At 34.6% G+C, this 27,766-nt stretch overlaps 1 protein-coding gene across 2 annotated transcripts in view; it reads left to right on the top strand.

The window, feature by feature from the left end:
- The window catches only part of Rpn6 (regulatory particle non-ATPase 6), a 37,174-nt gene extending 10,393 nt beyond the window's left edge, over positions 1-26,781 (top strand). For both annotated transcript variants that reach the window (XM_089252592.1, XM_089252593.1), the window contains exons 6-12: positions 604-715; positions 2,945-3,172; positions 12,576-12,699; positions 18,267-18,392; positions 18,812-18,847; positions 19,373-19,424; positions 26,203-26,781. In XM_089252592.1, the coding sequence (XP_089108718.1) occupies positions 604-715; positions 2,945-3,172; positions 12,576-12,699; positions 18,267-18,392; positions 18,812-18,847; positions 19,373-19,424; positions 26,203-26,345 (821 nt within the window). In that variant the 3' untranslated portion in view covers positions 26,346-26,781. The remainder of the gene's footprint in view (positions 1-603; positions 716-2,944; positions 3,173-12,575; positions 12,700-18,266; positions 18,393-18,811; positions 18,848-19,372; positions 19,425-26,202) is intronic.
- Positions 26,782-27,766: the final 985 nt, after the last annotated feature.

Below are 27,766 nucleotides of genomic sequence, written 5' to 3'. Positions count from 1 at the left end.
GTCGATTTTAAGGTGAGGCTAAGTAATGTGGAAATAGCACATTATTAAAAGGGCAGTAAAGAGGTTTTTTTTTTTTACTTTCTATCTAATATCAATTAAAAACACCAACCACCCATGCAATAAAATGTGTGGATCTTATCTCTGACTTGAGAATAGTGCAATAATGTTTGATTTTTGGACTTCTGTTTAGTCAAGAACTGTCTGAAAATTTTGAAAACAGATTTTCCAGCAGACTCAAGGTTATTCTGAAGTAGAGATTCTTATTGAAAATAATTACAGAAAAGACAAATTTTATCAGATCTGTTTATATATAGATCTATTGCTATAGTGTTTACAAAGGTGTTACCATCAAATTAGTGACACAGAAATGTACTTGCATTCTTGGAGCTTGAAAATAACTTCGATGATTATTAAGAGAAGTTAAAAAATGTGATTTGTAAAGTAGATTATTTGGAAAAAAGATATTTATATCCTTTTTAAATAAAGTTTCATGCTTCAGTAAATGATTATTTGCTTTGGGACACACACATTTGGTTATAAATTTTATTTTAATGATGCAGTGTATATAATCTTGATTAATATATATAATGTTTTTATTAACAGGTAGTACATTGCTGAAGGAGTTGAAAAAGATGGATGACAAGAATCTTCTTGTTGAAGTCCAGCTGTTAGAAAGCAAAGTGTATCATGCATTGAGCAACTTACCAAAAGCCAGGTATACCTATTCTTCCTCTTTGGTGTAATTTTTTCCCCTCTTAATTAACCCTCATACTAGACATCTTAGTATACCTTATTGATAAAATAATGAAAATAAGGTACATACAAACCCTTATCTCTGGACAAATATATCTCATTGAAGATTCATTTACCGCTTGCAAAGTAATTTAAAACTAGTGAACATTTTTTGTGATATTATCAGCAGTACGGCAGATCTCAGGCATCTGGTTGTCATGGCCATTAGATGCTAAATAGTTATTGGTGCCTAAATGTTCTGTATGAGCTTGCTCAATAGGAACTTAAAGATGCCACAAGATCTTCTGATTTCATAATTGTCTCTTCCAACATCAGAGGGGGTCATTAAGGCCCAATAAAGTAAAAAAAAAAAACAATATTTAAGACATGCTTTTTTTTTTCTTTGGCAGAAACCATTGTTTGGCTCCAAAGAAACTCTGACAGCAGTTAAATTATGTTTTTCATTATTGTTAAGTTCTAAAAGGTTTTAGTACAGATTCAGCTTCTGCCCGCATGTACCGATTCGTTGGGGGGTTCCGCGGGGGGTTGTGGGCGGGGTGCATGTGTGGTGTAGCAGTAGTAGGTAGGGCTCGTAGGTAGGGTAAAAAAGGGCTCGGGATCCATGATGTTCTTAAGTACAGCCACCTCGTTGGGCGGTTTGCCTGTTGTGGCGTTGTATTTGTATTTGTATTTGTATTTGTATACAGTCTGCAAAAGTAATCCTGGGTAAATACAAGTCATTAAGTTTGTGCACCCTTGCATTATTGTATTCACTACTAGCCCCTAAAGCAGATTGTTCTGCAAGAAGCCTTCAGCGACTAAAAATGTTCTGTGGTAACAATTCCTTTAATGTTAGAATCCTGTAGTTTTCCCACACTTTTCTTAAAATTCTTCCAGAGATTGTTCTGTAGAAGCACTGATTGTTCTGCAACATACATCATAGTTTTCAGCATATTCTGCTTTGTAGGGCAGCATATTCTGCTGTTAGCTAGTTTGCAGTTCAAAGTATTGTCTGAAAAAATTATAGAAACATAGGTGCTAATGCTTCTGATTTACCCTTAAGCCTTTAGACCATAGTTTCCCAAACTTTTTGTTCCATCGCTCCCTTCGTCAGAAATTTTTTCCTCTAATCACCCCCCCCCCCCCCAACTCAAGTAAACCCATAGGATCCTATGTTAAATCTGTAGGTTCTATCGCTCCCTTGGACCATTCCATCGCCCACCAGGCGATATTGCCCACTTTGGGAAACACTGCTTTAGACCAATTAAAAACCAGGTTCTTCTGATAGAAATTAAGATTATCAGATTATCTTCTGATAGATCTTTATAGAAAAATTCCTCAAATTGTGCTTCACTTGAATGAAAGTTCTCAAAGAAAATACTCTTTTAGTCCTTGTAATTCCAGGCTGACCACGTCTTCTCAGGACAAATGTGGGAAATTAGGATTTTAAGTAGAGGGGAAATTGGTAATTGTCACCAAATATAATGCCAAAAGTAATCAGAGTTCTCAATTATTGCTGAAATTGCCAAAAAATCACCAGTCGCCAGAAATGAAGCGCTACTGCAAATTGCAGTGGATTAAATTGATTTTATGAAAAAAGTTTTAAATGACAAATATGTGAGAGACAATATTCATGTTTATAGTCATGTTGTTATAAGTTGCCAAAATAATTTAAATCCTTTATTTTAATGATTTCAGTAGTAAAATTTAAAGTAAGCTTCGTTAAGAATATATGGAGAAAAAAAATTGAGACAGCGTAAAATATGGGAACATCCCTGGGAAGGTCATATGGCCACCTTATGCATTCCCAAAAAAATACCCAGGTTTCTCTTTTATTTTTATGACATGTTTTTTTGGTATGAAATATTCCATTGCTCGGTAGATTGCAGATTTTGCAAGTCTGGAAATTGGCACCTATGTAAAAAAGACCTGTACTTTCTTGAATACAAGGGAAATCAATTTTTTATTACACAAATGCATTGATCAATTGTTTCATTTAAACCAATTATTGAAAAAAAAGGGGAGGGTAAACATTCGGAAGTAGCTTATATGAACATCAGTACAAGTGAATATGAATTGGGAATAAAAAGCATTTGATTGTTAATCAAAGGAAGTGTTTTATGTTTGTGTTCGCAATATTTCTAATTAATTTTTGAAATAAAAGTTAGAATATCAGTTCAAATCATTTTAATCTTTTTTTTTTCCTCTACAGAGCCGCTCTAACCTCAGCTCGAACAACAGCTAATGCAATATATTGCCCTCCAAAACTCCAAGCTGCTCTTGATCTTCAATCTGGTATTCTTCATGCTGCTGATGAACGGGACTTCAAAACAGCTTTCTCATATTTTTACGAGGCGTTTGAAGGTTATGATTCTGTTGACTGTCCAAAAGCATTGACTACCTTGAAATACATGCTTCTGTCCAAGATTATGCTAAACACGTTAGTTTCATTTTTGATATGAATTTGTAGTAAATGTATTTAAATACACTTCCATCGAATTGCATAGCTCAATATTTGAATTCAACCATGCAACTTAAGTTAGTATTTTAGTGAAATTTAAGCAACCATTTTAATCATAATTGTTAAATGTTATCATTCCTGTGCCCAATTATACAGCCACATCATCAAATGACTTCATGTCACTAACAAAATTTCTTTGCCACTCAAGAATTCTAAATTGATCTTAGCAGTATTTGGCAAAATATTTTTAATGTGACCCTCTTATCCTTCCCTGTAGTCCTGATTGCAGAATTATACTAACACTGGAAAGAGCGAAACTTATCAAAAATAGAAAAACTGTCATAGATATGGTAAAGCTTCAAGAACATCAATATAAATTCCAGTTAGAGCTGAAGAACCGATTTGATTTGCTATATAACACCACTGAGGATGAACAAGGTGCCACCATGATGAACAAAACTTTAACCACTACCCTAAAAGAAGTCGCTGGAGAAAAAGAAATCAAACCGGGGAAGAAAATAACAGAAAAAACAAAACTTATGAAAGACTGGAGAGAATTTCAGATTAAAAAGAATGACCCTAAATCAAAATTGGAATATGCGGAACTTTGCAAGACAAGAAAGCAGATTATAGATGTCAGGAAGCTTAATTGCGATATTGTAAAGGAAGATAACGTGAGCTTAAAATCAGCAAAACGAAAACTGTGTGTAAGGAGAAAGGAAATTTTTGCACTAAAAAGGAAAGATGGAACCATCACAAAAGATGGAAATGAAAGCATAAGTATTGTTAAAGAATTTTATAATACTCTATACAAACATGAACAGGATTGGAGCAGGAAAAAAAGAAAATGAAGCCGAATTTGTAAAAGTAGCACCTGTGCTGAAAGAGGAAGTCTATAAGGCTATAAGATGTATGAAAAAAGGGAAATGCCCAGGTGAAGATGTTATTTCAATAGACATTATTAAAGAAGCAGGAGAAGAATTTGCCAGTATGCTAGCTGCCTTGTTCACAAATTGTCTCACAAAATCGGATGTGCCTGAAGATTGGAATAACGCAATGATGGTTCTTCTTTACAAAAAGGGTGAAAAAGAAGATATCAAGAACTATCGATCAATCAGTCCCCTATCTGTAATTTATAAAATCTTCACCAAAGTGCTGACATATAGGCTTGAATCCAAATTGGACGAAGCTCAACCAAAAGAACAGGCAAGATTTTGAAGTCGATTCAGTACAATGGATCACATCCAAACAATCAGGGAACTTATAGAGACACAAGGAATACGAATTACCATTGTGTATGGCCTTCATTGATTTTGAGAAAGCGTTTGACTCTGTCTTCACATCTGCTGTTGTTTAAGCTCTAGATATAATTAGAGTAGAGAAGACTTGCATCAATATCATCAAGAAAATATAGGACAAAGCAACTGCAACGATTCATTTGGATAAAGTAAAAGCAAAGATTAAACTCGGTAAAAGAGTCAGACAGGGTGATACTATCTCACCAAAACTCTTTACCGCCATTTTAGAAGAAGTATTCAGAAAACTGGATTGGAATAAAAAAAGGAATTAAAATAAATGGAGAATTTCTCAACCATTTGCGTTTTGCAGATGACATTGTTGTTATCAGCAGTAATCCAGAGGAACTAGAAGAAATGATACAGGAAATGGCAAAGGCAAGTATTCAGGTGGGCTTGAAAATGAAATTGCAAAAGACTAGAGTTAGGTTCAACCCCTTTGCGCTGAAGATGATCTTGCTCAACAACACAGAGATAGAAGTAGAAAGCTATGTATACCTGGGACAAGAAATTACCATGGACAACGGAATCATTAATGAAATAAACAGAAGGACCAGGATTGGATGGAGCACTTTTGGCAAAAAGTGTGTAGTTCTGAAGAGTCACGTGCCATTATGCCTGAAAAGAAAAGTTTTAACCAGTGTGTGCTGCCAGCACTGACTTATGGAGCTGAAACATGGACACTCACAAGCAAGACGATGCAAAGGCTACAGACAACACAAAGGAGCATGGAAAGATGTATACTAGGTATCACAAGGAGAGACAGAAAATTAACCACTTGGATAAGGAACCACACAAAGGTATATGATATCATGGAAAGAATCAAACGTTTGAAATGGAAATGGGCTGGACATATTGCAAGAAGACAGGACAACAAATGGACCACAAGTATTCTAATATTCATGGTATCCCCATGGTGTTAAACGTCCGAGAAGGTGTCCCCCATGCAAGATGGATTGACGAGATCAGGAAAGTGACAGGAGTCAACTGGATGGCTAAGCATCAGACAGAGCAGAATGGGAAAATTTAGAGGAGACCTTCATCCAGCAGTGGATTGAAAATGGTTGTTGATGATGATGATGTGCCATGTCCTCATAAACCTGCAGCAGGGCCCTCAGACTGGGACCTGTGGCAAATCCTACCATAGGGTGATGGTCACCCCCCCTATAGCGTTAAAAAATGCTGGAAATGCTGTACTTTTGAACTGGAATCCTGTCAGCCCTGCTTTTATGGTGGGGGGACATAGCATCTTTTTTTAAATAAAATGACTAAATAGTGCATAAGAAGTGTTTGAAAAGGTGCTCAAAAGATACCTAAAGGATTTTGAAGGCTTTGAGAATGAGTGAAACTGAACATGGGATGGGGGGGGGGGGAGGAAACTTGTGAATATTGTAAAAAATTAGAATTTAAGGTGAAAATAACGTTATGATCTAACTTATTGAAGCTGATAAGGAAAAATTAACTAATGCATAGAGTTCAGAGCTGTCAAAGTACTAGGTGAAAATATAAGCACAGAAGTGAACCATTGTGGGTTCTTATATTTTTTACGTTAAAGTTAGCTCCGGGTTTTACTGAAATTCATAAAATTCACCTCAGGGTTTAAGCTAGATAAAAAGTTCCTTAAGCAAAAATGGGGAGAAAAGCTTTAGCAAAATGCTACAGTTTATGGTTGGATGTCTTCTCGTTTTGTACCTCCTGCATGCATTTTTGTGAAAATGGCTACTACTTCTTTTGCATTCTAAGATTTTCTTTTGCATTTTGCAAAAGATGTGACAGTAGCTTAATCCCCCAAAGCAGAATGTTTTGCATTGTTCTGCAATGAGCCCTCGACTGACTGGAAATGTTCTGCCGTTCCTATAATAGTGTTTTCTACATTTTTCTTAAAATTCTTCCCGATTGTTCTGCAATAGCACTGATTGTTCTGCAACGTGTGTCGCAGACTTCGGCATATTCTACTTTGGGGGCTTAACCCCTGAAAGGTCTGCAGATGACTGGAAAAAAATTTTCAACTGGATTTAACCCTCAAGTGGGTAGCCTTGAATATGTGCAAAAGGTCCTTTAAACGTTTATTACTGCAGCCAGTTTAAAGATAAAAATTCAAAATCTCCTTCACATATAAGGTGAGGTCATATTCTTTCTATTTTATATTTCGAATTTGCTGGCAGATATCACAATAAAAACTCTTTGTTGTAGAACGGTTTATTAATTTGTTAAAATGTTATGTTTGCATTTCTTTTTCTTACCTTGAAGTTTTCAACCTAATTTTTTTCCCCTAATTATAGTTAGAATCGTAAAGAAGGTAGTTATACTTAGTAAAACCCTGTTGTAGCACCAACCCTGCTTAGCTCTATAAAGTTTCAGTGAAAAAATCTTCTATGTAGGGAAAAAAATCTGTTTTAGCACCAACTATTGTTTGGATGTATACAAAGTCTATGAGTCATTGTCCAAGAATTTCCACTACATTTTTTCTTCCATCATTTTTTTCCCCAAAGAAGTGAAAGGTTATCCTTTGCATTCCCACTTTTATTATTGGGTAACAATATTCCAGAGCAAATGAATTAAAGAATTGAGAATGGTTTGTTGAAGGGGGAGGGTTATATATGAAACACATTTTGAATACCTGAACATGTGTATGGGCCTGAACAACCAATTCAAAGAAACAAATTTATTGATAAGGAGGAAGTGTGTAAAATGAGTATGTTGCACCAGTATGTTCAAGGTTGCCAAGAAAACGTTTTCAACAGTGCATGATTTACTCACTGGTCATTACATTTAGAGTAGTATTGGTGGTCATTAAGAAATCATTTATCTTGATTTGCTCCATTCAATCATATCGAAAGGAGTTGCTCTTTCAATATTAAAAAAACGAAATTTTTAAATATAAAACCAATACAAACTAAAAGCAATTCTGGCATCATTTTCCTTTGTTTATTTTGTTTTTGTACTCGTAAAATGTGGGTTGCTAAATTAAAATGATTTCATTACCGAATTGTGTACAATGTTTACAATTTTGCAAATTTTCTTTATTCTTGGAGTAACACTAATAAGACTTTGATATAAATTATAATAAATATGTGAATTTATGTAATAGAGCTTCTTTGAAACACTGTCGCAATTCGATATACAGTCGGCCTCCTGTATTCGCGGTTTCCATATTTGTGAGTTTTTCCCCTTTATTGGAATTTTTTTACAATACTCAGCAATCATCATTCACATGTTTTGTTTACAAAATTTGAGTTGTGCTTGTTTAGGATGGCTCATTCTTCTAGTGCTGCTGATAATGTTCGAAAAGGTAAATAAAAGTGAAAACTTGGCAAGAAAAATTGGATATATTGACCAGGGCCGTTTTAAAAGCATCATAGGCCCCTGGGCCAAGTAATTTCACTGATACCCTTCCTGCCAAAAATTCAGCAGCTGCTCATTTTTCTGAGGCCCTCTTCTCTCGAGGTTCCCTAGCTGTGCCCATGCGTTAAGACAGCACTGATATTGACTATGCTTGGCAAAAGTAAGTCAATACCTGCTGTGGTTCGCCATTACCAAATCAACGAATCTACAGTGAGATATATCAAGGAGGAGGAATCTGGAATTCGTTTAGCCGTAAAGCTGCATCCGTGGCAATCAAAACATCAGTGCCTATGGGATCCATGTGTTTCTCGTACAGAAAATGCTTTTTTTGTGTGAGTACAAGACATACAAAAAGGTATTCCAATTGATTGTAATATTATAACAGAAAAAGAGAAAACTTTTACTCTTCCATAAGGGAAGGGCTGGTGGAAGGTCTACTTCATCAGGATTGTATGCAAGTAAAGTTTGTTTCATAGGTTTAAGAAACAATTCGGATCACACAATGTAAAAATCACTGGCAATCAGTCCTCTGCCGACCAGGAGGCAGCTAGAAAATTTCCAAAGACTTTGTAGAAAATTATTGAAGAGAAGATTTATACATAGACGAGACTACACTATTTTGTAAGAAAATGCTGCAAAGAAGTTAAGCAAGAGAAAAAAGTGAGCTCCTGGTTTTAAGGCAAGTAGAGGTAGACTTACTATGTTTTGCACAAATGTGTATGATAAAGCTCACCATCATTTTCAAATCTTGCAATCCGTGAGCATTGAAAGGAAGGATAAGCCAAAACTCCCAGTATTTTGGACAAACAATAAAAAGGCTTATACTATGAAAACACTTTTCCTGTATTGGTTTAAATGATGTTTCGTTCCGGAAGTCAGGTGGTACCTTGAGAGTGAATACATGCTATTCAAAGTTCTTTTAATACTGTATTGACCGAAAAGAGGAATTAATGTAGCTGACTGGTCCTGAAACAAGTTGTACCAGATAAAGAAATAGAAAACAAGTTCACCAAGTAACATAGTTGAAGGGCTTCGCAAGCTCAAATTAGCAATAGATTATCTTTATAACATAGATCCCTCTATTTTACGTTCTTCACATATTAGTAGAGGAATCTTTGTGATATGAAAACTATATATACTTGATGATATGAAAAAGAAGACACGGCAAACCCTCAGCAATGGAATCAACAGAAAAGTCACAACGTTCTTTCAGAAAACATCGCCAACAATCTCTGCACCATCTTTTACATTCCCTTCTACCCCTGCCTCACCTTGCTCTTTCTCATGATGTTCAGTAAACGAGATATATGGAAAAAAAAAAACATGTTTTCAGTTATTCATGGATTTCCGTATTCGCTGTCACCCCCGGAACTTAACACCACCCCCCCCCCCCAAATACGGGGGGCCGGCTGTGATGTCAAACTCGTTATACTTCCAAAATTCTTCAGAACTGGTAGTGGCATTAAATCGGGGTTTGACTATATTTGGAAAGTCATATTACATCAATGCATTTATTTTATATTCTATTTTCAAAGCTCTTTATGTCCTCTGTGAAGCTCTGTATAAGCAGTACAATTTAAAATTGATTTCTTGAAATAATTTTTCCTTATTTCAATATGTGTCAGTAACTTTGAAAAAAATTTTCATTTCAAGGAAAAAATCTTACATTTAAAGGTTATAAGAAAGGAGAGGAAACCTATGCCCTTTCATGTTGCGAATAAAATTTATAACAAAAAACAGATACGTTGTTCAGTCTTCATTTGATATATTTTTTTAGTGCAAATGATATAGTGGTGGTGCAAAGAAAATCAATAATTTGCATATTTGTGAAACTTTGGGCTCTTACTTTTGTATAAATGTCCTACTTTTTATGTTTTGTCTTACTTTTTTTACCAAATCCTATCAATGAAATTTGTGTTTAATTGAAGAAATCATTGATATATATTATCAAATAATACAAATGTAGTCTATTGCAATTAATGAATCTGCCAAAGCAGAAATTGTATCATTTTTATGGTTATTTGGGGTGTATGTGGGCCATTTGGTTTATTAATTTTTCATTTGCTTAGTTTGATGGTTCAACAAGTAGAGTAGTCATTAAAAACTTATGTCTGGATAGAAAAAATAATTTTGTATTTACTACTCAATATAGTCTTGAACAGTAACATTCATCATTCAAATTATGGTGCACATTTTGTGTATAGGAGAGAATATAGGCAAAACAACAATTTTCATAACAAAACAGTTGGACATATAGGCCTATTCTAGGTTTAATGATTCTGATGCTACCCAATAGCATAGCTGCCAAGTCTCCACAATTTCAGCTTCATCTCTCGACCTCTCCCGAATTTTTAAGAAAATTACAAAAAATTCTCTACTTCGTTTAAAAAGAATCCCCGCTTCTGAAAACAATCTTCAAGGAATTTCCTGTGGGCAAAAAGTCTTTTGCCTGTTTTTTTCTCCTTTTGAAATGACGTCACACATCGTAAATGGAAGAATAGTAGGCAGTTTTACAAACCCAAGAAAAGTTGTTTGTCTTATCGTGCAGGGATATATCTTAGCAGCCAATAGTCCTGGATAATAATTGAAGATTATAATGACGCGCATGTGGTCAAAACTTCCTCTTTTGTTGAAGTTGCATACGTGTGATAACAAAACATGAATACTGATAAGCAAAAAAATATTTAATCAATTTTAAAGATACTTATTCCGATGAATTTCCTTTCATCCAGAAAAGGGCAGACTTTTTCTTTTTGTACAAGTTGTGTTAAGGACATAAATATCGGTCATGGTGTAAAGACTGACATCACGATCACCCATGTGAAATCAAAAAACATCAAGCCATTTTCACAAAAAGTCGGTGTTCTTCAAAAATTGATGCTTTTTTACTTCATCTTCCGATTTTGGAGTCATTCGTGCAGAATGTTTGTTCACATCGTTTCTGATTGAACACGATATTATTTTTTTAGATCTCCATTGAAGTTTTGGCCTCCAATTTCATTTGGTTTTTTTTTTTCATAAGGATTTTATTCCCAAGGATTTAACTTCCCTGTATGTAAAATCACTATTTTATTTGGAAAAATCCCTTTTGTATTTATTAGGGGATGGTTTTAGTGCAAAATCTCTCTAATTTCCATTTTCAAAAGTTCACAGCTATGCAAAAGCATTCAGTTGTCTTCTGTATTTTTATAGCATGCAGAGGCATAAACAACATTTACAATGCTCAGCAAAGAGCTAGAAATTAAAGTGCTTCAGTTGTCAAAAAAACTATCATACTGGCATTGAACAGTGAAATGTAAACAAATTTCTTTGAAAAAAAAGGATGGACAATGCAGTAAAACTATCTGGTTCACCTTGACTTATTTACATTGGACCTTGTGATTTACACATTTTGCACTGTGCTTTTGAAAGTGGTCTCGAAAGAGTGTCATTCTTAAAACACTTGCTTGTCTTCATAATCTGCTGTGCATTGTCGAAGAGAATTGATGGACTGGTCTTTTTTTTCTTCGAAAGACTCCAAAGAAAAGAATGTTATGTATTGAGAAGAAAGAATAGAATTATCTGTGGTTTCTAATACACTGTTTTGGCCACAAATGGTTTTTGTTGCCAAGTCATTTCTGTCATTTTGCTTTGGCACTAGTCAATCTTATAGGATACTGAAATGGTACCATGATTTTTTTTTTTTAGTTTTTTAAAATAAAAATTTTAAAGGATTTTTATTTATTATTCTGTGATTATGTTGTCTGGGGGGCGGGTTTACTTCCCATCCTACTTTTTGTTTTTTTTGAGGACGCTGTAGCCCAGGTCGAAAAGATACTCACCTGAAGTATCAAAGGATGTCTAGAGGTGTCACGAGTTCGATACATGGTTCATCTTTGTCACAAACTTTCCTGACACAGGGGTGCAAAAAAAATAATAATAATAAGGTTTTAATTTCTATGGTCAAATAATATGACCATAGAAAAAGATTGCTACCACAGGGAATCCCACATCAAGGGGTTAGCGCACCAACCTCTCAGTAAGTATTAAAAAAAAAGGGTGCTATTTGGAATCGGAAATAAATTGCAGGTCTAATTAGCCCTTGTGTGCTAATGACAAAGTGCAACAAAAAGGATCAAATAATTAATTTTTTGTGGGAACCCCGGAGACTATTCATGGTGTTGCTGTAGCCCTTATATATCACGTCACCACGATAAATATCAACTTTATCTATACACATTTATCTGATAATTAGCAATCAAACTTGAATAGTAATCTTTGACAAGAAATGCTCATAATCAAGAGTCAGTGTACATTAAAAATATAGTGTCATGTGTGATATACATTGGACAATTCGATTCTAATGCCTCATATTGTCTGAATAACAAATGCAGGATTTTAACTCAAAGGGGAAAAAGTTCAGTTTTACAATAGAATAAAAAAAAATAGAATGCTTTTTGAACATTTCTCAACTGATTACATGGGAAAGGAAAAACAAAAGAGTTGTCCAATTTTTCCAATAACTGCTTATCATACATCCCTTTTGGCAAAACGGGATGTATGATCACTACTTGCAAACAGGACTTTGTTGGGATATAGTTGTCACTCGGTTATTGCTATCAAAATTCTGGTGTCCCAATGTGATCACATTAAGTGCCATGGAGTGTATCATAATCAGTATGTTAAGCTTATTTATATATTTTGGTTGTTGAATGAAGAATGTTGATATTAAATTGACAGTCAATTAGACAATGTTTTTCCAGACCGGAAGAAGTTAATTCAATAATCATGGGAAAGTTAGCCCTCAAGTATGCTGGGCGTGAAGTAGATGCTATGAAAGCTATTGCAAAGGCCAGCCATAGGAGATCAATGGCAGATTTTCAAAAGGTATGTTTTTTCCCTGTTCACCATTTTTTTTTATTCTTTTTGGTAAGCAAACCTCAGTGAATAGTCTAATATTATTCTTTTCCATTTTTATGATCACAGAAGAGTTTGATTTTATTGCAAATAGCAAATTATTTCCCACAAGGAATTTTAAAGTCACCAAAATATATGGTGGTAGAAAATAATGGGTGTGTCTGATTGGTATAGTCAGGACTTGACAAATCAAAAAATAGCTCAAGTGCCAGCCAAATTTCTTAGAAGCCAAGCATGTTTTTCCTTCACCTCCCAAGAAAAACAGCCGTAAATAGTTTTACTTTTCCCGGGGCTGAATGATCTTTTCCTATACCAGAAGAGACGTTATTAAGTCATGTTTCGACTGCAATTCGGCAAGCACATTACAGAAAATTTTACTCACCAATAATGGATTTTCTAGTTGCTTTGACCAGAACAGCCCATCATAGCAACTGGATTGATTTGCCAAGTCCTGGATATGGGGATATGATAAAATATTTCAATCTCATGACAAGTTCTCTGGGCAAACAAAGTAAAATTTGTTCTTGTTGCTATTCGGAAGCATATTACACATAAATATACAAGATGTCCTGGAATGCTGCTGCTGAAAATGAAAGGTACACATCAAGGTGAAAAAATTTTTTAATGAAACTCAGGGTTACAATCCATTCATTCTGGTTATTACTAATATCTCCCCCTTCCGAAAGTGGGCAAAATACAACAGCCTTGCTATGCATCATATAAGAGGCACAGAAAAATTTTGTAAATGTATGATAGGTATGTTCCCCCCCCCCCCCCACCACAAAAAAAAAATATTTTGTCTAATTGCAGGCAATTACAATTTTCTCCCCTTTATTTTGTAACCCTAGGTTCCATTATAAAAACTTTTTGCCTTGATGTTTACTATTACTTTTCTCATTTTGGAAGTAACGTTCTAAGGCACTGTGTGTTTGGGTGGGTCAAAAAAAATAAAATTCACATTTTTTTAAGGGGCACAGCGATAAAAAGGTGCTAAATGGTCTCAAAATAACGTGATATTTTTTAATATTCTGATAAGTGTAACTGCATTCAGATTAATATTGATTTTTTCGATGTTTTTTTTTTTATTTTTATTTTTTGAAGTTTCAGTTAGGGTTTTGACTAGTTACGTTACTTTCTACAAATATAGACAATTTGTCACGAAAATTACGAAGCGTGAGGGGTAGAATGGGGAGAGTCTAGGAAGACCTATGCGTGATGCCCATGTTTCCCATAACTCTGGCTGCATTAAGGCGAGATTGTGTTGCACTCTTTTGGGTATTTTTATCATGGATCGTACTCATTCAAAGTGGAAATGTCTGTTATTTTATGATTCAAGTGACATTTAATGCAATATGTTACCAACCTATGAAGATGTTATGAAATTCTATGAGTGGAACTGTCATAAAATAAAACGTGATAATGAAACTAATAAAGAACCCATGTAAAAAGAAAAGATGACATTGTCGTGGCAAAAATTGAAGAGATAGTCAAGAACTTCTATTCCTTCTGTCCAACATAAATGAGTGAAAGCGATGTTGAAGGCGTGTCATCTGAAATGTAAAAATCATTTAAAATCACACCCTAAAATACCAAGGAAGAAATTAGAAGAGTTTCGTCATAAATTATCGTTTGACATTTCATCCTGCAATTGTAAAAACATCAAAGAGTGTATTTGTCCCAAACACAAAAAAAATACCTGTCAAGGAGCTTTCTAATCGAGCAACAAACCACTAGAAGAATGGTGATCGGAACCGTAGATATTGTTACACTAAAGGAAATAACGAACACCTTTGTAAAGGAAAGTGATAAGGTAAAAATCACAGTTTCAGTCTCAAAAAGAAAATACACAGAAGCTTGGTGTGTCAACTTCATCTGAATCTTGTCAATCGGACAGTGGCAACGTATTCCAGCCATATTCACAAGCCTGAACGTCTGTGGCTGCTGCGGATATGCCTACCGCCACGAACAGTGCAGTAGACTATGCTTTATTCCCAAAAACACGTGTGATAGATATGAAGTATCAGACAGGGCTGGGATATCTATTGCTTCGACAATTCTTCACACTTCCACTTCAGAAATTATTGATAAAAAATAAGCTTTGCCAGAAATGCCATATAGCATAAAAATTGGCCACGGAAAATTACAAAGTCCTACAAATACCTGCTTTATACTTGAACAGACGGAAGGATAAAACTTTATAACATTTTTCTGTCCTTTTCTGATATAATTAGACAGATTTCTGAAGAGCATATTCCATTGATAATGGAACCAGAGTCGAAGCACCAGTTTCTTCACATCTGAATGCATAGAACAAGCAATCTTCGATTTCTTCCTGGAATCAGAAATGTCTATGGAGGCTTTGGTGGCAGTTGGGTGTGATAGAATTAATGTGAACATAAGTAAATCTGGAGGTGCATGTCTTGAAAAAAGGATTAGATAAGCCATTGCAGTGGATTATCTGTCTACTGCATATGAACAAATTACCCTTCTGACCTTTGTTTCTACACATTGATGGCAGCACATCGGACACAAAACATTTTCAGGGAGAATCAGCAGAGATATATAAATATGTGAAAAAAAATGGTGTTCATTTCAAGTTATCTCAACAGAGTTACCCAAGCTCTTTATTCAAGGTGTTAGCACAGACCAAACGTATTTATACAGAATAGTCTCAGCAGTTTCAACAGGCACATTTGCTAAGGATTTAGCAAACAAATCGCTATGCAAAATGTCTCATGCCCAATGGATTTTCATGCTATTTGAAATATTATATGTCATTTTGTCATTTTTGTACACTTTTTTCTTGTAATAAACAAACGTTACTCATGTAATTTGTATTTGTTTTATAGACAGACATTAAAAATTTTTTAAAAACTTTACTGTGTGTGTGTGTAACAACTCATCAAAAGTTTTTTTTTCAAAATATGTATTCTTTAAAGCCAATCCAGAAGCAGAAGATGACCCATTCTAAAAAAATTTATATGTGAGCTAAAGACATTTGGTACTTTTTTCTTGCTGTGCCGGATAGACCATTGTGAAAAAAACATAAGCAGGAAAATGCTATATACTGGAAATGTTAATGTGTGAGAATTTGTTGGAGTCGTGGGACCATGAAAATAAGTTGTATTAAGCAGGAAAATGTTATAAATGGGATTGACTGTATATGTTAGAGAATAACATTCTATTCTTTCATGCAAATAAATTGTATTCAGCTGGTATATGTTTATTTATATTTGAAAAAAATAAGTGAATAAAAAATCCTAAGGCTGGAAAGGTAGATAAATTGATTTGCTAAAGGCTGTATATGTAAGAGATTTGTGGACTGATAAGTGATTCTCTCAGCAAAAACCCAGTGGGTTTTTTTTAGGTGGGCCTGTGCTTTGTATACAGTAGGATAACAATTTATTCTCCCATGCAAAGAAATTACATTTAGCTATATATCGTATTACTGTTTAAAAAAAGTAACAAAGGTGTAAAATTATAAGATGAGAGGTTGTGTTTTTTTTTTTTGCTAATAAATAATGATGTAAGTGGGATTTTGCATGCTAACGAAAGTTGGGCCCACCTAGAAAAACTTGGACAGGTTTTTCTGGGCTGGGCCCAGTTTGCCAACCCTGATAAAACGTCACACTCAATAATTCAACACAATAACAAGTAATACAATAAAATATTTGAGTAATAATGCCATAAACAAACATAATAGGATAATGTGTGTTTTTACAAGTTAACTAAAAAAAAATTCAAGTGCACATACGCGTAGTTACAATGTTATATCTAGTTTCGTATTGTAAACAGTCACATTCATGCGAGTGTTCATTTTTTGAGTTAGGCATGCTGACCAAAGACTGTAGGGGAGAATATTAACCACAATTTCACACAGCCAGGGGTGGGAACTCTGCGCCAAAACTAATATCTTGCGCCATCCTGCTCCAATAGCGTATTTTCGCATTTTTCTGCGCCAAATAGCGAATTTTGCTTCAGTATGCCCGGAATTTCGGAAAGGACGCCAAAAAAATTTTGTTCCTGCTAGCCACGAAACGTTTCTTTACGAGAGAAGAGCGTGTTTTATTCCAGTATACTTAAACTATCACCTTCTGATCGGGCTTTCCATCGCGAAACCCAGATATTGTCCGTGATCGTGGAACTGAAGATGGCTTGCAATGCCTTTCAGCTTTAAAGTGCAAATTCGAGTGTTTCCGTTTAAAAAAAAAAAGTCGTCACTGGAAGCAGCAGAAATTACTGTAGTCTATTGTCATTGTGTTAAATCCCGATGTTTCGTGAAAAAAATTTTCATTCCGGGAGTAAAAAGCTCATGTCCGCCGAATTACAAATGTTAGTTTAGAAACTTTGCCGAATAGCGAGCGTTAAATCGCTAATTTTGCCGAATAACGAGCATTAAATCGTCAACATCGCCAAATAACGAGCGTTAAATCGTCAATCTCGCCAAATAGCAAGTGTCAGATCGCCAATCTCGCCAGATAATGAGTGCTAAATCGTCAAACATCGAGTTGATTGTTCCGAAATTCTCTCCCATTTTGCAACAACTTCTTTCCAAGTATAAAAAAATTAAAAACTTATAAAAAATTTTTAGCTCATTAGAAGTGCTGCTGTTCAAAGCAGCAAATAGTGCCCACAGTAAGCAAAAATCATCTTAAATAGACAGGTGCAAAAAATTTTATGATAGCCGCTCTTTCAAACAAGGTGTCAAAATCCTAAAACACAAAAATCAAGCTGACGAAAAGATGTTTGATAACAAATAATAGTGCAGTTTTATTTTGAAAAGGGTTGAGGGTTAACGAAAATATTCTTGTTAATTTCACCGTTCCAATTTATAAATATCTGCTCCGAATCCCATATTTTGCTGCTCCAAATCCTGAATTTTGCTGCTCCGAAATGGACTTAGTCACTTCCCACCCCTGCACAGCACATGTGTGGATGAAAGCGAAACACCATCAGCTCAGTTGTGATAATGTGAAAATAAATAGACGAAGTGTAAAATTTTTTCTTGTAATGTGAATCATCGCTTGTTAACAAGTCAAAATCTGTTCAAAATTTTTACTCGTTATATGAATCACTTGTTAACCGAACCACTCATTAACTGAAGTTCCACTGTATCATAATTCATAAAACATGTTTATAATTCCATTCGAACTCCTCATAACAGCTGAATTTAAAAAATAAACGTAGGATTTCAGCTTAAAGCAAAAATATTGATCTTTAGAAAAATATGGAAAAAGACAATGTCACGATTGAACATTTTGCAACCAGTTGTATGGAAAAGAATTATCCCATTTTAATATGTCCTGTTCGATTAAACTGGAGGTATTGACATCGTATTTGCTAATCGATTTTCTTTCAGATATGGTTATCAATCGGTTATGTTGTCAAACTCTGAATTGGGATGTAATCACATTAAGGGGTATGCACTGTATAAACTGCACATAGACATGCAGTAATTTTTTCCTCTTCTGTGCTTGAAGAAAAAAATGCTGGATTATCTAGTCTCTACTGTACTAATTTAGTCGTGTATTTTGTAGGCCCTTGCTGATTACCATAAAGAGTTGATTGATGATCCCATTATTAAAGCTCACTTGAATACACTTTATGACACAATGTTGGAACAGAACCTATGTCGGATCATAGAGCCTTATTCCAGAGTACAGGTGAGAATACAAAGCAGAATTATTTATCTAATATTTTTATTGGTCTTACAAATTAATGATTTTTTCCCCACATCTCCCTTATAAAACATTAAATAAAACATATTCCTTTTGACTTTTGTGATAATTTACTCATCTATATACAGTGAAACCTTGATACAGCAATACTGAACAAGAAAAAATTTTATTGTTGTGGAATTATTGTTATATTGAGAGGCAGCAGTTTGACATTGGAGTATAGACATTTTTAAACAAGATTTGAAAAAATATCCTTGTAGAGGGATTTATCATTACACTGAGTAGCATTGTATGGCAAGGTTTCACTGTATAAACTTTCATATATACAGCACAAATTGTTCAATGTCACTTTTTTGTTGTGTAGAAGTTAGCACTTATATCGAATATTAATAAAACTATTTCAGGTGTCTCATATAGCAGATACAATTCACCTACCTAAAGTAAGTTTTTCCCCCTTATTTATGATTTAGTGTCTATGTATCACTAGTGTTTATGTATTCATTTTTTAATACTCTTCATTTAAAGTTTTTACAAGTTCTTATGTTTATATTTTATGCAATGAACCTCGAGTTGTAAGTTCAATTTATTCATGTCAGCTACTCATATCACAAAAACTTGAAGCAAACTTTACTATTTAAGATGATGGAAATTAAGTTTGATTCACTTTAGATCCACATAATATTGATGCTCATAAAAAAATGTACGTGGTACACACAGTGTATCCTACATATAATAAAAGTTAGACAAGTGCCTAACATTACAGTTATAGAATAACTACCAAATTGGGCTGTTTTAAAGCACTCAAGCTTTTTAGCTCAAAAATGAATTGAATGGGCTTCAATCTTTGTAGTCAAATTTTTTATTCAAATAGAGATTGAAATTTTATTCAGATAAAAAAGTTTTTGAAAAATTGTTTTTATTTTTAGCGCAGTTAGCACTGAATTTAATTTGTGTTGTTTTTTTAGGACACAGTGGAGAAAAAGCTTTCACAAATGATTTTAGATAAAAAGTTCAATGGTAAGCACATTTATTTTATTTTTTTTTTTTAAAGAAATTTGATTGCATAATGAATGGACATTTTGTACACTTTTCAACAGTATTCAATGACCCATTTTATCAAATTTGTTTCTACAAATATATTTTGAGTTATTTTTAAAGACACCTTTGTTTTGCCTTTGAACAGTTCTCATTTCTCTAACATAGATTAAACTATATATCGCTGACTGGCAAGAATAACGTCACAACTCACAAATTCATGAATTTCATATTCACAACAATTTTTTTCTCAACAAGTCAGTAATATTGACATTCTTGTAGCTACAAAACTGGCCTCCAGCAAAACTTTGCTTTAATAGATGGCCTTTTGTATTGAAAAGTTTTTTTTGTTCTGCAATTTCAGGTGTTTTTAGTTGTCACGTTATTCTTATCAGTGCGTTATTCTTATTCACTACCACAGATTCACAAAACACTTCAAAACTAGCATTTTATTTAGTTCATCCCAAAATTTTGCTACATTTTACCACTTGATATTCTCAATATTACTAATTCATCTAACATCTTTTATTCAGTTAAATTAATATCATCTCAATCAAGGAAATACCTTTTCTGGATATATATATACTAGCTAATACCCGGCGACGTTGCTCGCCCTGTTAAAAATTTACATATATATAGCTTATTAATTATTTCTTAATCAAAATATTTCTGCATTAAGTAAAAAAAAATTACTTTCATTTTTAAATATTTTAATTAAAAACTTCAGGCAATCGCTTGTGGATACACAATATTTTTGTTTGTCCATCTGGTGTGTAGATGTACAAATTTTTTGGATTAACAACACGCGAACAGGCGACGTAAAGCTGTCCGTGTGAAAAACAGGGCTCAAGTAGGTTGATACCTGCCACTACTAACAACTGGCCTTGCGGTTTGTTGATTGTCATGGCAAAAGCTAAACGAATCGGGAACTGTAATCGCTTTAAAGTGAATGGCATTTCTTCAGTGATAATTGGGGTACGTGGAATGAAGACGTCTTCTCCTTTGGCACATCCAGTTAGAATCGTTGCTTCAATGATGTAATTGTGTAATTTTGTCACGCAGAGTCTGTTGCCATTGCAGAGTATCGGTGTCTCCAAATTTCTTAAAAGCATTATAGGTGCTCCGACTTTGAGGGTCAAGTTGTGTGGTGGCACACCCGGAACATCCACAGATACAGCACTGTCTGCGCTGTGTCTGTGACAGTGTCAACCGATTTGTAAGATGTGGAGTCTCCTGGAATAATTTTTAGGTTTTTTTCGTTGATCTTGTTCACACTGTCATTTTTCGATGCCAGAATCGCACTCTCACAAAGCCACTCATGGTTTCAGTGATTTTGTTGAATGTTTGGGAAGACTTTGTCTGCAAGTTCTTGAACTGAGTTTATATATAATAACTGGCAAAATCCATTTGGGAACATTATCAGTCCAGTGCTTGGGTCTACGGGAATTCTTCCATTGCCAAGTTTGATCAAATGATGTGAAAATGATTGCAGTGCTGAGTCATTTTGCAGTTGAACTCGCATGTTGGTGGATAATGATAATTTTTTAGTTTCGTGCCAGAATGCTGATGTCCTAACGAACTCGAGGCGACCACCGATAGACACCTTCACTTCCAACCCATCTCACTAATGGCAGTAAATTGCAATGTAGCGATATGGCCAGAGTTGGTGTTTGGTGAAGTAGAGTGCTGATAATTTGAGGCAAGCATTGAGTTCATCGGTTGACGTTGAACATTTTTATTCCCAGTTTTGTCGTCGTAGTTGTTCTTCTCTATTGTTAGCGACGTCATACGTCCAACTTGTGCAGCAAATATTATTCAAACGCCTTTTAAGCATTTTTTAAATTGAAACTATACCTATACAATGGGCGGTTGATGATTTAAAGGCAGCATTATCACTTACAGGACACCCTGTATATAGGCTAGCAGAAATACCCGGCGCTCTTTCCAGGTTTTCTTCAATTACTGGGAGGATTGGAAAAGTGACAAACCGTTATAAAGGAATAAACTGTTATAATAACAGAATTAAAGGTGTGACAAACCATTGTAAAGGCATATATTCACGTCTCAAAACCCATTGTTGGAAACCACGGTAACCAAAGTAAACGTTCCGAAAGTAATTGTTGAGGCCCCAAAACCATTGTTGCCCGACAGTTTTTTGCCCATTTCGGGCGAACTTTTAAAGTAGCCTACGGTTCAATCCCGGACCTGTTTTGTATGTATGCAAAATCTGGCGACGATCGGTCTAAAACTGTAGATTTGTATAAAGAACATACATACATACTTTCACATTTATATATAAGACTAGCTGATACCCGGCGACGTTGTCCGCCCCCGTAAAAAATGTATATATGTATAGCTTAATAATTATTTCTTAATGAATGAAATTTCCGCATCAAGTAAGAAAAAATTACTTTTATTTTTAAATATTTTAATTAAAAACTTGAGGCAATCGCTTGAGGATACACAATATTTTTTGTTTTCCATCTGGTGTGTAGATGCACAAATTTTTGGGATTACCAACGCGCGAACAGGCGACGTAAATCCTTCCGTGTGGAAAACAGGGCTCAAGTAGTATCCAGCGACTTCAGAAATTTGGCAGGATACAGAACTGTCTGCGCTGAGTCTGTGAAAGTGTCAATCGATTTGTAAGATGTGGTCTCCAGGAATAATTTTTAGGATTTTTTCGTTGATCTTGTTCACACTGTCATTTTTCGATGCCAGAATCACTCTCTCACAAACCCACTCATGGTTTCGGTGATTTTGCTGAATGTTTGGGAAGACTGTCTGAGTAATTTCTTGAACTGAGTTCAACAATTGGCAAAATCCATTTGGGAACGTAATCAGTCCAGTGCTTGGGTCTACAGGAATTCTTCCATTGCCAAGTTTGATCAACTGATGCGAAAATGATAGCAGTGCTGAGTCATTTTGCTCGCATGTTGGTGGATAATGATAACTTTTTAACTTCGTGCCAGAGTGTTGATAATTTGAGGCAAGCATTGAGTTCATCAGCTGGCGTTGAACATTTTTATTCTCAGTTTTGTCGTCGTATTTGTTGTTCTCTGTTGTTAGCGACGTCATACGTTCAACTTGTGCAACAAATATTATTCAAACGGCTTTTAAGCATTTTTTAAATTGAAACTATACCTCTACGATGGGCTGTTGATGAGATAAAGGCCGCATTAGCACTTACAGAACACCCTGTATATAGGCTAGCAGAAATACCCAGCGCTTCCCGGGTTTTCTTCAATTACTGGTAGGATTGGGAAAAGTGGCAAACCGTTAAAAATGAATAAACTGTTATAATAACAGAATTAAAGGTGTGACAAACCATTGTAAAGGCATACATTCACGTCTGAAACGCATTGTTGGAAACCACGGTAACCAAAGTAAACGTTCCGAAAGTAATTGTTGAGGCCCCAAAACTATTGTTGCCCGACAGTTTTTCGCCCATTTCGGGCATTTGCCCAGCTCTGACGAATTTTTAAAGTAGCCTACGGTCCAATCCCGGACCTGTTTGGTATATATGCAAAATCTGGCGACGATCGGTCTAAAACTGTAGATTTGTATAAAGAACATACATACATACTTTCACATTTATATATAAGATAAATGTCTGGATATAAATATGACATCCATATTTGTTACGGGCATCTTTTTATGAGCCACCTCGTTGAGCATTTTACCTGTTGTGGCATTGTTTTTGTATTTTTATGCTAAGATGAACTTAGAAAGAAATGTTGTGGTCTCCAACAGGAATCAAACCCAGATCCTGCTACAAACTAGACAAATATGCTGCCATATACACTAGTAGAGACATTGCCTTGCCTTTCTTATTTCACGTGTTGTGATGCGAAGTGTTAAAGCTATGGACCATTTGTGCTGAGACCAGATTACTTTTCTTCCCAAGTTTTACCTTGGCATAAAAATGCAGAAAAGGTCTATTTCCTTTATGTATTGGGCTGGGAAAAGATCATTTCGCTCCAACTCAATCTTACGTATTGCTCCTTGGGGTCTGCCCATAAGTATTATACACAAGGACAGACCAGGGTAAACTAAACTCACAGCTATGACGGTGCATGGTATTGTTCCAGTTTTCATTCTAATTATTTCAATTTTTGAAAACTAATCAGCAGGGCTCCCACTCGTCCTACTTTTTGGTAAAATGTCCTACTTTTGTCCTACTTTTCCACCAAATCCTATCGACAGAATTTGTGTAATTGATTTTAATTGAGCAGGAAATTATTGATATATTGCCAAATATTACAAATGTTGGAGAATGCAATTAATGATTCTGCCAAAGCAGAAATTGTATAATTTTTAAGGTAATTTGGAAAGGGGGGGGGGGTGTATGTGGACCATTTGATTGATAAATTTTTAATTTGCTTAGTTTGAGGGTTCAAGTATAGTAGTCATTAAAAACTTCTGTCTGAATGGAAAAATAATTTTGTATTTATTACTTCATGGTCTTGAACAGTAACTTTCATCATTCAAAATTATGGTTCAAATAGGTGAAACAACAGTTTGCATTTGAAAGCAGTTGCATATGTAGGCCTGGCCTAGGTTTGGTGATTCTGATGCTACCCAATACCATTCAGTTATCTTCTGTGTTTTTAAGGCATGAAGAGGCATAAACAATATTTACAATGCTCAGCAAACAGCTAGAAATGGAAGTGCTTCATTTGTCAAAAATGATTACACTGGCATTGAACAGTAAAATGTGAACAAAACAGTAAAATTTAAAAATGATGAAAAACGCAGTAAAACTGTCTGGTTCACCTTGCCTTATTTACATTGGATCTTGTAATTTACACATTTTGCATTGTGCTTTTGAAAGTGGTCTCGAAGGTGTGTCATTTTTAAAAAACTTATGTCTTCGAAATTTGCTGTGCCTTGTCGAAGAGAGTTGACAAGCTCTTCACTTTGGAAGACTCCAAAATAGAATGTAATATATATGAGGAGAGACAGCAAAGAATTATCTGTGGTTGCTAGTGCACTGTTTTGGCCAAAAATTGGTTTTGTAGCCAAGTCATTTGTTATTTTGTTTTGGCTTGACTGAAATAATGCTAGGGGGGAAAAAAGTTAATTTAAAATTAAATTTTTTTTTAAATTATTAAAAAAAAATTTTTAGGCATTTTTTTTCATTATGCTACTATGATTATGTTGTCTAAGGGGGTTACCCTCCCCCATCCTACTTTTTAGTCCTGCGTTTTCCTACTTTTTCTCATTTTTTGAGTGGAGCCCTGAATCAGTAATTATTTCAGTTATGAGTTTTTGTTGATTTAAAAATTAAGAACATGATGTGAAATCAGTTTCAATGCATTCAAAAAAAATTTTATCATGAAAATATATTTTATTAGCTTTAAACTTTTAAAGGAGGAGAAATTAATTGGCCAGGTGGCTGGTTAAGAGTTTGGCACCTCTCTGAAACGGTGAATGCTAGGTACTGGATTCAGGGTTTCTTACCCTACTAATTTGTACTAGCAGGATTAGTAGGATGCAGTTTACTCTTAATTTCTGTATGTCCCAGAATTCTGAGTCAGGATGCAAACCCATGTGCATTACATAGTGCAATCTATATATATAAAATTGATTTTCTGTGTGTGTGTGTATGTTCTCTATACAAATCTACAATTGTAGATCGATCGTCACCAAATTTTGCATATATACCAAATTGGACCTGACTTGAACGATAGGCTACTTTAAAATTTCGTCAGAGCAGGGCAAACGCCCCAAATAGGCAAAAACTGTCGGGCAAAAATGGTGGTTGGGCCTCAACAATTACTTTTGGAATGTTTACTTTGATTACACTGTGGTTCCCTAGCCATGCATTTCAGATATGTATGTGCCTTTATAATGGTTTGCCACTTTTTTCAATCCTCCCAGTAATGAGCACTTTTTGAATAGACACCATCATGAGCATCACTTTGAGGGTAGGGCAAAGGATGATCCCCCATAAAAATCAGTGTTAAAATTGCTAATTTTACTGTAAAAATGCAGAAATTTAGTGGGGGTTTTCTGACACATCAGTAATTTTAAAATTGTATTGAATTCTTGATTTTTGAAATATTGAGTTTGCTTAGGATGAGAAAGAAGCCCAGAAAATTAAATATGAAGTAATTAGCCGGACCTACTTTTGAGTTGGATATCCATGCAATGACATTGATTCCAACTTTTTATTTATATCTTCTTAATCATGAAAATTAATTTCTCCTTATTGTCTTTTAATATACAACTGCATCAATTCATATAGTTTAGGATGTTTTAAAATTAATTATGGGCTCGTAATGTACATCGAAGAAATTCCTCAGCTTTAATTAAGCATTTTTTTGAAGCAGAAACGGGCAGATACATAACTTGACGTTCTGGGGGAAATCGAATTATCTAGTACCCCTTAAAAAAGAGGGAAAAAATATATTCATTTCTACGTTTCTTTAAATCTATATTTGTTTCTTTCATGAGTCGCACAGGAAGTCCTCATATTGGTAACCTATACATGGTTTGTATGTATTCAAAGAAAGAGGGAGATATCACGTGATCCAAAAAGCCTCATTGAAGAAAACCCGGGCAACGCTGGGTATTATACTTTACGTATTTCATGTAATTTCACTCCCTCCTTTGGTCAAAAATTTTAAACATTTGATTTTGTTCCTTAAACTAACCAATTACATTTGTTATTTATTTTCTTCATTTGTTATTGAAAAACCTTTTTGAAATAATTAATTTCTGTAACAAAATCAACACTTATCCTCTCACATTACAGGAATTCTTGACCAAGGTGCTGGTGTACTAATCATATTTGAAGATGTTGCAGTCAGTAAAACATATGAAGCAGCTTTAGAGACAATTCAAAGCTTGGGAAAAGTTGTGGATGCTCTGTATCAAAAAGCCACCAAGTTATCTTAGATAGATTATTTTTCCTCCTTTTTTTTGTTATAAATATTTTATAAATATCATTCACTTATGAACCATTGTTACTGCTTGGAATTTTTATTGGAACAAACACTACACTATTCATTACCATTTGATATAAAGATGAGTGTGGAGTAAGTTCATTGTATAACTCAAATAAATGTTAAAAATCTCATTTTTTTTATTTGCTTTCCATTTTTTTTTTTTTTTTTTAAATCTAGAAATTTCATCAGTTACAGAAATTTACAAGAAAATTCAATGCAACATCTGCACTAATTTGTATTTCTGAACTGTTTGCCTAACATCTCCTACTTGATAAAAGAAATAGATTAGTTTCATATATGGGTAAAAAAAAAGTTATGTTCTTCCAAAAGAAAAATGAAAAGTGTATATTTTCCAATAAACTTATTTATGAGTTTGGTCTGCTAAATTTTATGCTGCATACCTTTTTTTGAAAAATGTGACCATGAAAGTTGAAATTATATTTCTAAATCTTACTATAATTTTTTCATGTTATTTTCTTTTCAGTGTGACAATTTTATTCAAAATAATGCAACATCTGTGGTAGAACTATAAGACCAGTGAATAGAAAAATAACATCCTATACATTGTATCCATGTTCTTTATTACTTAGTACCCCATGAATATTAACACAAAAACTCAGCCGCCAAACATATTTTCTAGTCGAAATCTTTCAACCCAGCTTTATGGTGGAGTCTGGAACACGCTCCTACGTTTATTGAATTTAGGAAAATACAGTCAGATCTCGATAATTTGTCTCAAAATTTCAAGGTTTCTGATAAGCTGAGATACTGAATTTTTCTAAATTCCATCTCAAAATCTGTTTTTTGTCATGAACAAGTTTTGTTTCATTTTTCCAAGTAATTTCAGTTTGAAATGGTGTTGATTCCTAAACTGGGATCTTCTGTGAATCCCCCCCCCCCTCCGAGACCAGAATTTTTTTACAGTAAATTTGTAGTGCGAAAAACTATTCATATTAAGCTGTTGAGGCAGAGTATCTGTCAGCTTCCCTTATGAAGACCATGGGCTTTAGTTGGCAGTTGTCTGAATTAAGCCATCATTACATTAAGGGAAAAACAGCTATCAGTGGAGAACCATTTAAAATGTGTTTTGGATAACCTGAGTTTTCAGTAAAATCTGAAATGGTCCTTTGTTCCATTTACCTCAGATTATCAAGACTAATGTGCATATAATTATGATATAATTTTGGAATTCCAACTTTTCACTTAGCTCCCCCCCCCCCCCCCCCCCAGGGTTCATGTGACATAATTATTTTCAAAGAAACAACAAGATGAGTTTTTCAGAAAAATTTACACAATACAGTAAGACCTCACTTTTGCGGATGCTGATGGGATAAAAAGATTTCTGTTAATCAGGGATTTTTAAATACATAC

Source organism: Pholcus phalangioides, unplaced genomic scaffold (genome assembly GCF_987345545.1).
Source record: "Pholcus phalangioides strain wild (caught in Gottingen) unplaced genomic scaffold, Ppha-v1.0 ptg000030l_1, whole genome shotgun sequence".
Classification (NCBI taxonomy): domain Eukaryota; kingdom Metazoa; phylum Arthropoda; class Arachnida; order Araneae; family Pholcidae; genus Pholcus; species Pholcus phalangioides.
This window is presented reverse-complemented; position numbering and strand designations above follow the sequence as displayed.